This window comes from Buteo buteo, chromosome 3 (assembly GCF_964188355.1).
Source record: "Buteo buteo chromosome 3, bButBut1.hap1.1, whole genome shotgun sequence".
NCBI lineage: Eukaryota > Metazoa > Chordata > Aves > Accipitriformes > Accipitridae > Buteo > Buteo buteo.
Window position 1 is genome coordinate 20,930,482 of NC_134173.1, and position 12,469 is coordinate 20,942,950.

The 12,469-nt window shown below is 36.2% G+C and overlaps 1 protein-coding gene across 10 annotated transcripts in view; it reads right to left on the reverse strand.

Moving 5' to 3' along the window:
• Window positions 1-12,469, reverse strand: part of PTPRM (protein tyrosine phosphatase receptor type M) — a 502,188-nt gene that overhangs the window by 230,473 nt on the left and 259,246 nt on the right. For all 10 annotated transcript variants that reach the window (XM_075023029.1, XM_075023027.1, XM_075023025.1 and 7 more), the window contains exon 8: window positions 2,295-2,603. In XM_075023029.1, the coding sequence (XP_074879130.1) occupies window positions 2,295-2,603 (309 nt within the window). The remainder of the gene's footprint in view (window positions 1-2,294; window positions 2,604-12,469) is intronic.

The following is a 12,469-nucleotide window of genomic DNA, read 5'->3' on the forward strand; positions in this document are numbered from 1 at the left end:
AACAGGCATTAATGGGTTAGCACTTTCCTACAAACTGTATGTGAAAATCTATTAAGAAGATACACTTAACATTTTCCACATGCTAGAGAAAGAAGGTGGAAACTACTTGCTGCAGTGGCTGAGATAACTTCTCAGACCGCTTACTGAGATTTACCCAAATGATTAAAAAATAGGAAGATCTGCAAGCAAGACATCTGGTGACTCCTTCCCATTGCTAGGTCTGGTATAGCACTATCCTCCCTTCTACTGCTCCATGCTGTTTTTCTGGGAGTTTACATGGTTTGAGACTTCATAGTCACCTCTCAATAGCTCTCCACAGAGTCCCTTCCTCTACCATGGCGAAGCTCCAAGGACATAGGTGATGGTTTCTGAACTGGCTTACCAGTCCCATATGGACCAGTAGGATTATGCCTTTAGGGCAACCTTAAGTCTGGGCACCAAACCTTGCTTCCAAGTAGGACAGAACTTTCAAAACTAAATTGGCATCATGGGGTTAATGATTTATGTGTAAAGGGAGAGTAACTAAATATAGCGTAAATAAGTTGGAAGTGTAACAAAACACTGTGGTAACCCTCTAAAATTATCCGAAGGCCATAAACTGAGCAGTTATGCCATGAGGTAGGTCAAACACTGGCAGAGGTTACCTAGAGAGGCTATGCGATATCCATCTTTGGCGATACTCAAAACTCAACTGTACAAGACCTTGAGCAATCTGCTCTCACTTGATCTGCTCTGAGCAAAAGGTTGGACTAAATGAGCTCTGGATGTCCCTTGCAACCTACATGATTGTGTGATTTGAAAAATTATGATGATTATTTGGGTTAGTATACTCTGTTGTGTTACATCCAGATTTATGTACCTTACTGAAAGTGTATGGTATACTAAAAAGTTACAATTTTTGTCCAAGCTATTCCCTCAACCACTGATGCTGTTTTTAATAGGTCAGAGAGGGCCAGGAGTAAGAAAATATGCAAAATATTAAAGAAAATACATAAATTGTCCAGATAACAATAAGGTCTTCAGCTTTGACATCCTACAATTGAACCAAACCAAAATTAGAGGATGACAGCAAAATTAATTCTAATTTTTTTATTAGCTATGCTTTATCAAATCTATTTCATTAGCAACTATACATTCCTAAATTGTTTAATTTATTCCCTCATATATTTTGATTAGTAATTAGTACTACACAAAAACCAATACAGCATATATTAAACTATTTAATAGGTTTAAATGACAGACTTCAAAAATTTATTGTAAGAGGAACTCATCATTGCTGAATTTTTTTTCTAGAAATCTTTCCAACATGTTTGCAGTAAATCTATCATTGATCTGGAAGAAAATACAAAGCCATTCCTGTTCAGAATGCAGATGATAAAAATGGGAGGAGGACAGATCTGTTATATAAAGAAATGCCAGTCATTTGATAAGGTTTCTTTGAACTGTATGCATTTTTAAATGGCTAAAAGCAAGGTCAAAAGACTTAAGGTACACTTGTAGAGAGCACTAAGGGGCTATACCTCAGTACAGAGTGTTCTGGAAAGGTGAAACTGATTCCTGGTGCATGATCAATTCAACAAGGAAGTCCCATTTTGGTATCACAGCTAACAGAGCTCCAGTAAACTCTCTGCATATATAATCACAATAATATCACAATGGACTTAGGAAGATGGTATAAGCTTTTCGTGCAATATTATTAGAGCATTACAGAGAAACAGCAGCCAATTCTGCCATCCCTGCTTCAAAAAAGACACTCACAAATTACATTATTGCTCAAAATTAAAAAAAAAGAGATCTGAAAACCCCATGTTAGCTGAAAATTACTAAAAGAAAGGGAATATCTATATATTTCAATGTCTGTATATGGAATAGATTGTCTGAATAAGCAGCTAAGAGTGTCCAGTGGTTGGAAAGCCAAAGCTAGGGGAATTGAAACTGCAAATCAAGAACAATTATTTAATGTTGAGCATACCACTCTATAGAAAAGCTTACATGAGGGTATTGTGGACAATCACCTGAAATTTCTTCAAACTGATACTGGAACCTTTAAGAGGCAGAACGTAGTTCAAGCACAAGTTATAAGTTTAATGAAGAAATCATTAAATCATTTGTGATGTTATAGGTTACGTAAAAGATCATTATAACACTTTGAATGAACCCTTTACTGCCTTAAAATTGGTGAAGTTGGTGGAAAATCTGTTACAGATTCTAGTGAAAGTTCAACATGCACTTATGTAGAAAAGAGTATTGACTATCAGGCAGTATGCGTGTACAATGTAAATACAAAAACTCACCATCTTCATCAGTTTGTACCACAAGTTCTTGGCTTTCTTTTCGTCCTTCAGGATTCATTAGTACCAATTTGATGCTGACATTTGTGTATGGTGATAGATTAGTAATTGTGTGCTGGGGATGTGAACTTTCTGTATCCCAGCTTACTTCTTCTCTCACTTGCTCTTGTCCTCCAGCCTGGTAACGGTAATGGACTGTGAGGTTGTATCGATGGCAACGTGTGACATTATATCCAAATGGTTCCCAGCAAATAGTGATTTGTCTAGATTTGATCTCCACAACCTCTAGTTTTCGTGGCCCACGCATTGGATCTGCAAAATTACCAACATAATTCTGGTATGATTATTTATTCATATTATAATAGTAAGTAACATGAATAATAAGAAGTTAGAGTTCTGTAAATATGATATATAAGCAGAAACAGGATTTCATTGCTTTATCTCTCATAGTGCAAATGACAATAGAAGTATATGTCTCTGAAAAATCAGGAACAAAAAACCAGTGAGAAAAGGAGAGAGAAGTCTCTTTGCTGAAAAATGAAGAGCAAACAAAATACCAGAAAGTTTTTATGCTGAAACTCAAAGTGCACAATAGAGTTGAAATGATGCTTACTTTTTTACCTGTTGCTTGCAAAAAAAAAAAAAAAGAAAAAAGTCCAATTTTTTTTACCAATTAATTTGTGTTAACACTTTTAGAGCAAAAACCTTCACAAAACACGTATCTAAAAAGAAAAAGTAATTTTAGGGGAAACTTGCAAATACATGGTGATTTTCTTGAAGGACTGTTTATACAAACAAAAAGTGTTAGGTGGTTCTTCAGCTATTTCTTATTCATTTGTTTTTAAGTTAGACTGAATGCAATTACTCAGTCTCTATTTGGCCAGGACATTAAGTTAATATTCCAATTGCTTTAAAATAGTCCATAGGGTTCTCTTCCCATAAACATTAGTTGTTAATGGCATCTTTCTTTCTTTTTTTTTTTTTTAACCACATCTAAAATAAACAGTACAAATACTTCAGTTTGTAGTTGTGGTTTAGCAAAGTATCAAAAGAAAAAGGCAGGAGGCACATCAGCCAATATCCTACTGCATCTGTGCTTTCCTGGAGATCTCCCAGTTGATAACCAGCCATAAATCACATCTAACAAAATCATACCCAAGAACTTATGGCTATCTATATACAAGAACCAAAGATTGTGGTTGATGAAGTTAAATTTGCTTCAGTCCTACTGGTCCCAGCAATTGAGATAGAAAAGCGAACCTAAATTTCCACCATATTACAGCAAAACCACTGAGTTGACATCTCCTTCCATTTTCAAAACACTGTCAATTAATAGAGCTGTTATACCTATTTAGCAATAATTTGGTTTTTTTCATATTGGAGCCCTCAACAAGATTAAAGACAATGTCTGGTTTTATCCACTGCTTCACTGGTTAAATGCTTAGAAGACTTTTAATGAGCTAGAAGCCTCTTGTACATAAACAAATTAATATGCATCTTCCCTCTTTTATGTTTATTAATCACCATGTGTTCACTAGGAAAGTTCTAAACAATTTACACAGGATTTCATCTTTTTACTTTTTAATAAAATCCCTGCATGCTTGAAATATTTGTTCAAAGACGTTATTCATCTTAACTCCTTGAAGAAAAGGTGTTAGGAAATTACTTGTTCTAACATCTACAAAGCAGGGTATTTTTTCCACTTTCAAATCTTCCAGCATTATTTTATTTTATTTTTTTTTTACTACTGCCCAACAGTGTTGATCACCAATCTAGAATATTTGCCAACTGGTGACAAAATGGCAAAGCAAAACAAATTCAGTAACAGAATCCTGGTCTCCTTTCTAGTGACTAGACTGACTGGTAAAAATGTCCTCACCAGGGATAAATCACTATAGAGCCGTTACACTCAGACACCCCAGCTAAGAATCCTGGTGTTTGTGGTGTTTGGGATATTTTCCATCGGTATAAGAATTAAGATTAATGAGAAGAAAACTGCAAAGACTAGCAAGTCCTAAGAGTTTCATGTCTTCCTTAAGCATTTACTTCTGCATAATTCAGACATAAATTTCACGAAAAAGGAGTCTTCCTTTTTTTTTGGTTTCATATCAGCTTTTAAGTATCTCTTCATTTAGGTCAGACTATGAATAGCAAAGGACATTTAATGGGTATTGTGTAACTGTAATGGTATCCGAATGGGCCAAATAGGACTAGAAAAGCAACAAAATTGAGGTGACCCTGACATACAACATTAAACAATTGAACAAAGCTCCTAGCTGCAACAATATGCAACAGACTGTTTAGTTCCATAGTAGGCACATCAGAAATTCACAGGGGAGTTGAGAAATCATTTTATTAGAGACATAAAGCTAATTCGTAGCATTTTAAAATTGAAATCAAGTGGCTGTACAAAAAAAATGGATCAAAACTTTTCCAAGATTTCCACCCAGGAGGAAGATATTCTTATGTTATGTTACCTTAATAAGAAGTGCAAGTTAGCCCTCTAGTTAAATCTTTAAGTCATTGCTATGAGAATAACAGATACATTTTCACTTCTAACAAAACAGACAAGGGAAAAAAGAGATTTGATTGTAAAAGATGGAGACATTACAGCTTTTCTTGATATTCACAGGATAAAGCTCATCAGACAAGGCAAATACCCTGGTTGCTTTGGTTCCTGACTTGATTCTGTAATCTATAGTATCAGATAGCTGCACAGCTCATATCTGATTTTCTTATCATTCACTCAGAGATTATGCAAGTGATAGGGCCCTAATGACCCCCTTGTGGGGTAAGCGTGGTGTGTCAACTAGTCAATGGGTCAACCAGTCAATGACAGCACTTTATGGAAAGAAAGGGAGAGGTAGGATATAAAAAACCCTGGGACACAGCACAGAAAGACATATAAGGAAAAATAAAGCAAGATCTTATGTCACGGATGAAGTCATGCATTTCACTCACATGAGAGAAGCAACAATATATTTTGATGTAAAAGAATGAGTTAACAAAGTTCAATGGTAAATTCAACAGTGGTTTAACAAGATTCGGTGGCAAGGCACACTTGAGTATGTACTGCATAGAAGACAGGGTCAGACAAAACTGTCAGAGAGACCCTCCCATTGAGTCATGAGGTTCAGAAGGGACTCCCTTGCGTTCTCAACTCCTTCTCAGATGGGAGTTCAGGTGTGATTGGATCCGGACTTAGTCCCAGACCTGGTCAATGGTTTATGTCTAAAGGATTACACATGCGCCATCAATCCTTTACACCAATGCACCAAGTGGCATAACCACTGGTTAATGGGGGATGTCCACTGAGAAAGCGAGGTTGAATATTCCAAAGAGGTCCATGAAAGAGCCTCTGAAGATAAAGGCCTGTACTCCAAAGAATTTACCCATTTTGTATCCTCATCCTCACTTTTAAATTCTCCAAATGGACACGGTTACTGGATTAGATGATGCTTTATTATTTCTTTCATCCAATAAACCTAATCCCTGAAGTACCACTACTTTATTTGCTTTATTTATTTTTCTTTCCGATACTACACTTCTTTCATTTATCAGACATCACTTCATTACAGACCTGAGGATCTCAGTTCTCATCTGCTCTATATAGTTGAGTTCTCAGTCATCACAAATCTGTATGCTTCAAGTACCTGGCAATTTTTGGGTAAGATCAATTAATTCATACAGTAAGCAGGAAAGAGATGAAGCAAAACATGTCTACTTTTAACCAGAAAAAAAGGCTAAGGTAACAATGGAATTTTTGGATTAAAAAACCCATGTAGCTCAAAACAGTCATGAAAAATAGCAGTTATTGCAACAAAGACAGAAAAAGTTTCCATTTGATCAAGTTAGCACTGAGCTTCTCTGGTGGTATCGTTGTATACCCCAGGGTAAATATTTAATGTGATATGGTTCTGAGAGCACAGTACATCATTTCCAATACACTGGAAAGTATATGCTCTTCACCATGAGGATGCAGGATATCTGGGGAAAGAAAACTGTTATGCAACACAAAAAGAATGACAGCTAATGACTATGGTTTAAAAGGGAAACCTGAATTAATTACCACTGCGTAATGACTTAATTTAGTTGATTTTATTTTCTACAAGGTCTTTTTATCACTTTCCCATGATAAGTTCACAACTTTAAGCGGAAAAGTAAGCATTCTGTAGAGATGCTGCTGTTGTGCTCATGAGACTTGCACTAACTATTCATGTAGTACTTGAAGGTTGTCATCCTAGCAATGGTCTGCTCTTGTTACCTTGCATCAGGTAAAGGTAAGTGATGGCTACATAGAGAAGTGTGATTTCACAATGCTAATCACAACTGGAACCACATTTTTTAGAGTAGAATATGAATAAGGAGATTAATATGCCATACTGATTATATTATATGCAACATATATACCTCATATCACAACAGCTATTTGCTGAACCTTTGTTTTTCCCTACTTGGTAAAGGCCCACCTGCAGAGAGGTTATACAGCCAGACCTCTCCACTCATTCTGCAGTTTTCTAGATGAACTGAATCTCTGCTGTTCCTCAGTATTCCAGCTGTTTTCTTATGCCTCACTGGTACAAGTCATGAGGGGAATGGGGAAAATAAGGCTGACCAATTCATAAGAGAAGAGGTTTTCCTCCCAAAGGAGCACAGTGCCTGTCATGCCTGAAGCTTAGCCACTTAGTTCTTACTAATTCCCCTGCTGGCACCTGCAGCATATTTCATACTGCTCTCCTTCTGTCAGCTTCAGCAGGGTATCAAGCAGTGAAGTCTGACAGTTGCAGCTCTGACCTGAGGGACCAGCAAGCCCGGTTCTAGCCCCTGGCACTTTAGCATCCCATTTAATCGGTGATCTTGGCTCCTTCTCTGCTCTGCTCTTTTTTCCTGAGAATATGGAGCAGAGACTGACAGACAGGATCAATTCCATTGCAGCTGCAATTCACAGCTCATTTCTCTGGAACTTCACACTTTACCTCTTAGCACAAGTACAATGCTTTTTCAGAAACTCAATTTCAGAATCACAGAGACATTTAGCTGTATTTTTAGCATCCTGTCATTGATCATCAAAACTTGGGTTTAGAATGAAAACTCAGATGGGAAGTTTTGTCTTTTCACCACAGACTGCACAGACCTACTAAAATAAGAGATGAAGAAAGGAACGGCACAGTGATTTTCTGCCACTCCATGATACTCCAGTAGCTGCAGACATCTAGTATGTGTTAGATACTATTTGAAAGACATCTGAACAATAGGAATGAAGAATTTACTTCTTTCTTAAGCAAACTACTAGTGTGGTTTAGCTCTGCAACAACTCTTGTGATTTGAATTCCAGATTGGACTCTATTGTCCTTCCACAGGAAGTAAGGGATGAAGGGAACAAGAAAATATACAAATTTAAGATGAAAACTGAATCATTTGAGATTTAAGATATTATCCACTACAACTCTTTTAAACACAAAAGTTAATTAATTAAATGTACAAAATTTGTCACAAATTGCCTAAGCAGTCCTGTTCAAATCACTTAACATCTTTTCACATCACTTCACTCTTGAGTAAAGTGGGAGTCATAGTATTCTAGCATCAGTATCAGAGGGTATCACATATAATTTCATGAATGGCTGCAAGAAACTTGCATACTACAGTGATGGAGACCATAAGCATATACACACTTCCGACTTCATTCCACATGCTAAATCAGGGCTACATCTGATTCAGCAGACAATTTAAGCCACATGCTTTGTTTCAAACAAGACTACTTGTGTTTTAAGTAAGTCAAACACATGCGCTAAGAGTTCACCAGCACTGGTAAAAGTGATCAGGCTGGCAGTGCACTTTACTGAATCAGAAGTACTTTCCAGGGAAGAACAAAACAGAACAGCTGAGAAGGTGACATGGAAAGTTCACTTTTCCCTGCAAAAAACCTAAATCATTAAACACTTAAAAAACTTCCAGCAACGGAGATCACAAATCTTACTTTATATATATCTATGCACACCATACTTCATCCATGTTTCTCTTTACTTGGTAAAACCCCACTCTGCAGAGGTTATAAAGCCACACTTCTCTACTCACTCGACAGTTCTCCAGATAAACAGACACTCTGCTGCTCCTCAGTAGTCTAGATATTATGTTATGCCTCAGGGGCACAGATCATGAGGTAATGAAATATTGTTTCATCTATAGGCGAATAAACTACACGCCTCCTGAGCCAGCAGCTATCAAAGTAACAATGTTTGGTTTGTTTTTAGAAAACTAATCTCAAGATTTGTATACATCTATAGTCAACACCAAACAAGAAAGTAGGTAAAATATTTTACTAGTTTGGCTTGTCCTTATTTGATTTGATTTGATATCCGATCTATACATGACTGCAAACAATTTGAGGTTGTTTGCAAACTTGGTCAGACGGGTTTTTAAAAGATCACATTCAACTGTGATGGAGTGATATCTATACTGTAATTATTCTTCATCTGAGTTCTCCAACAACAGATTCAAGTTCAAAAAGAGCCCTTCTTTGCTCAAAACACCACATGATTTATCAGACCTGGTAACAGATCAGGGTTTTTTGAATTCCAATTTACCAAAAGCTACAGAAAGAAATAATGGGCAAGATTTTGGGTGGTGTAATTTCACAGCTTTTTAACACATTTTTATTTCAGTCACTAGAAATGCTTTGATTTTACACAGCTGCATTTCAAATCCAAAGGAGCAGCCAAATTTGTTAATATAAAGAACTGCTTTTAGTTAGGACTAAAGGAAGAAAAGGGGCAATTTACCTTCATAATTTTTCATACTGTTCATTATTTGGGTTATAAAAGAAAGGAATCAAGCAAAGAGAAGGCAAACAAAGAAACAAAGGGACAAATGACTCAGGAGTAAAACCAAAATCCTAATATGATGTTGCTGATGTCATTGTCCTGCTGAGTCCAATAATTTTAAAGTGAAATCAAAGACTAAGCTACCAGTGTGCACAAAGCTGTTGAAGATGCAGAAACAACCCTTGGAGTAAAGAGAGGCACATTAGAGGTTGGTCATCTTACAAGATCTAAGATCATCTAAGAACACATCATGTTGTGGCAGCAAGCAAAAATGTTAAAAGCAGCAAAGAACAACTGTAAATTTCTAAAAAGCTTGAAACACTGGTTTCATCTGGGATATCTCTACTTCCTGTCATGAAGCAGCCACAGAAATTGATAGCAATAGTTACTAAGATTATTCAGGTAAAAGTAAATGACCGCAGAAGATATCCAGCATCTCCTGGAAAGACTTCAAGTTATGGTATTTAAAATTCTTTACCAATCTTTCACTGTTACTTGCTAATAGCATTTCCAACACATCCCTCCTTCTGCAAAAATAGTTGCCTCCCACAGAAAAGCAGCATTTCCCTCATTCGTCTAAACGTACTCCCTGACACTTTAAAAAATGTTGGGATGCAAGCCCTGCAGAGTTTCAGCGCTAATGAGAGAAAGAACTATGAGACAGCAAAACTGAAGTGATAGTCACCTGCAATCCAAAAGAGGAAGAAATAATCAGGAATATATATAAAATATGCTGAAAACTAGACTATACCTAGTTGTTTTTCTTCAAGTATATTCTAGAAAAACCAGCTTCTTTAAAAAAAATAATCTTCTTTTTAATTATATTCTTTTAATTATATTCATTTGTCTTCCACAGTCAAAATGCCATTGGAGGAAGATGAACACAAGGGTGTATGTACCCTAAAGTTATAAGGATGCTAACTTTGAGCAGTAGCCTGTGGGGATCCCTTCTGCACCCTTCCAAGTTATTGCAGACTTAAAAGCATTGAGAGGCAGGAATAAGCTTCCTGCATGTTTCCCCCAGCAACTTAAGTTCTTAAAATGAGCCAGCTTGAATCCTCACTCACTTCTCCTCAAATTCAAATGTGAGATATACTAGAGGCCTACTTTTTCCAGGAAGGATCATAAGTACTAATATCAGCTTATCACTAGAAGAATTCTTTTTGTAATATTTCAAGCTGAAACACAGGCTAAAATATAGGAATTCTTGGGAGAGAATCACGATATTTAGCCAATTATAGAAGATTCATTGAAAGCACATTCTAATAAGCATCCAAGGCATCAGCTCACCGCTTACAAAAAATAAGTGTAGCTGTTGCTTGAAACCATATGAGGCATGGGATTTAAGCTTTTAGTAATGTATTATTACAAGCACTGGATACAGAAACATGAATGAGTGATACAATCCTGCATGAGAGTTTCCTTAACTTTTTCATCCCTTATTCTCCAATTCATGGCTATGCTTATCCCATGAAGCCTACGTCTTCAGGCCGACATTCACGGTTGCAAAATACGTTGGTCTAATAATCAGTAACACCCTTTTAATCATCAGTAACACCCTTTTAAAGTTAGTAGTATTTTTTAAGTGTTAGTTTCTACACAATGTTTTCTTTCATGAGAAAGCTGATATGAACTTTTCACTTTATAGTAAAATTTAAATCTGAACCAATGCAAATTTAATCTAATATATCTTTATGTTGTCATTTTATAGGTATACTCTGAATGGTAAGTCATTTAAATTCTAACACATTTAAATAAGGAATGAAAGAAAAACATCATTTGATATATTTTTGTCAAATTACCTACATTACATGATTACTCCTCCACAATCAAAATCAGATTTTAAGTATGAATGATACAAACAAGATTACATTCTGAATCTGCAGCAGAGATTTTAGTTGCTTGCTTGAAATGACATACCTAGCTATTCAGTAATCACTTTATAATAACCCCTTTCATTTCTAAATCTACTTAGCCATCAGCTACTAGTGAGGAAAATGCTGGCATGGTTTTTACAACTACACATTAGTTTTACATTTCATGACAAGCTAATTCTAGAGAGTTTGAAAGATAGACAAGCATGTGTTCTTAAGGTTTTCTTTCTTTTGCATGAAGGAAGCACACATCTAACTGAGAAATGAAAAATAAAGAGTGCAGACATACACTTCTCACTTCACACATATGGCAGTGACAATTTATCCTAACTTCACCCCAGGAACTTCCGTGAATATGTAAATCAACAAGAAATAAAAGGTTGTGACAAATACCTCTCAGAAGAATTATTATGGCTGTTGCGAATATTCTGGTAAAGGAATAAAAATTTAATCACATAAAAGAGTTTGGTTTGTATAAGAAGTAGAAAATTGTGAAGCATAGGTATGGGAGTGTTAAGTTTGAAATGTAGTCATAGGAACTTAGGAACTTTAGAAAATGTACTATGTGTAAACATAAGAATTCAAGTATTGTCTAAAATCAGTTAACCACAGAAACTTTGACAAAGATTTGTTTTAGGAAACTAAGGAAACAGTTATGGACACCAGTTTGCTGCTTGGAAACCCCTTACCCTTCCCATCCTCGATCTAATTATTGAGGATTCTAATCAGTAGAGTTAAGTGAGATTAACCAATGATTGTTTTAACATAAAAATATTAATAAGATGGTGTGACTGAAGGACCAATTATTAGAAAGGTTATATTTAAGAATAGACATAGTATGCATTTTTATGTAAATTAATATAGATGATGGTGAGAATCGTACTGCGCAGAATCACCTAAGAGAGGTCAAGAAGCGGACAAGTGAGGAAGACTATGGAAGGCCACCAGAGGGCTTCTGAAAACCACTGCGCCTTCGTGAAGAGACATTTACATATGCTAATGATTTATCGGAAAGTTAATGATTATGTATAACATTTTCTAGAAATTTAGTGAATATGTATAATAGGTGTGTATATTTAACCTGCACAGTTAGACTAGACAAGTGCACACGATAGGTGGAGTGATACCCTGTGTGCTCAGCGCTGCAATAAAGGAGTGCCTGCTTCTTAACTTCTCATTACTGTTAAGGAGTTTTATTCCGGATTTCAGTAACATGGCAAGATGGCAAATAAAGTGCCTATTTCTGGTAGACGCTACCTTTGGTAGCTACTTGGATCAACATGATCTTTGAGGAAAATTAAAGTCAAATGACCCTCTTGATTGAATCTACCACAGGCATTTAACCCTTTTTCTGAGTTGATCACATGGCTGGTTTAAAGTGCCATTATCGTCCCTTTCTATCACATGTCCATGGTATGTTAACAAAGCAGATGTCTTTATCTCCTGATCTGACACAGAGACGCATTTAACCAGACATGTACCT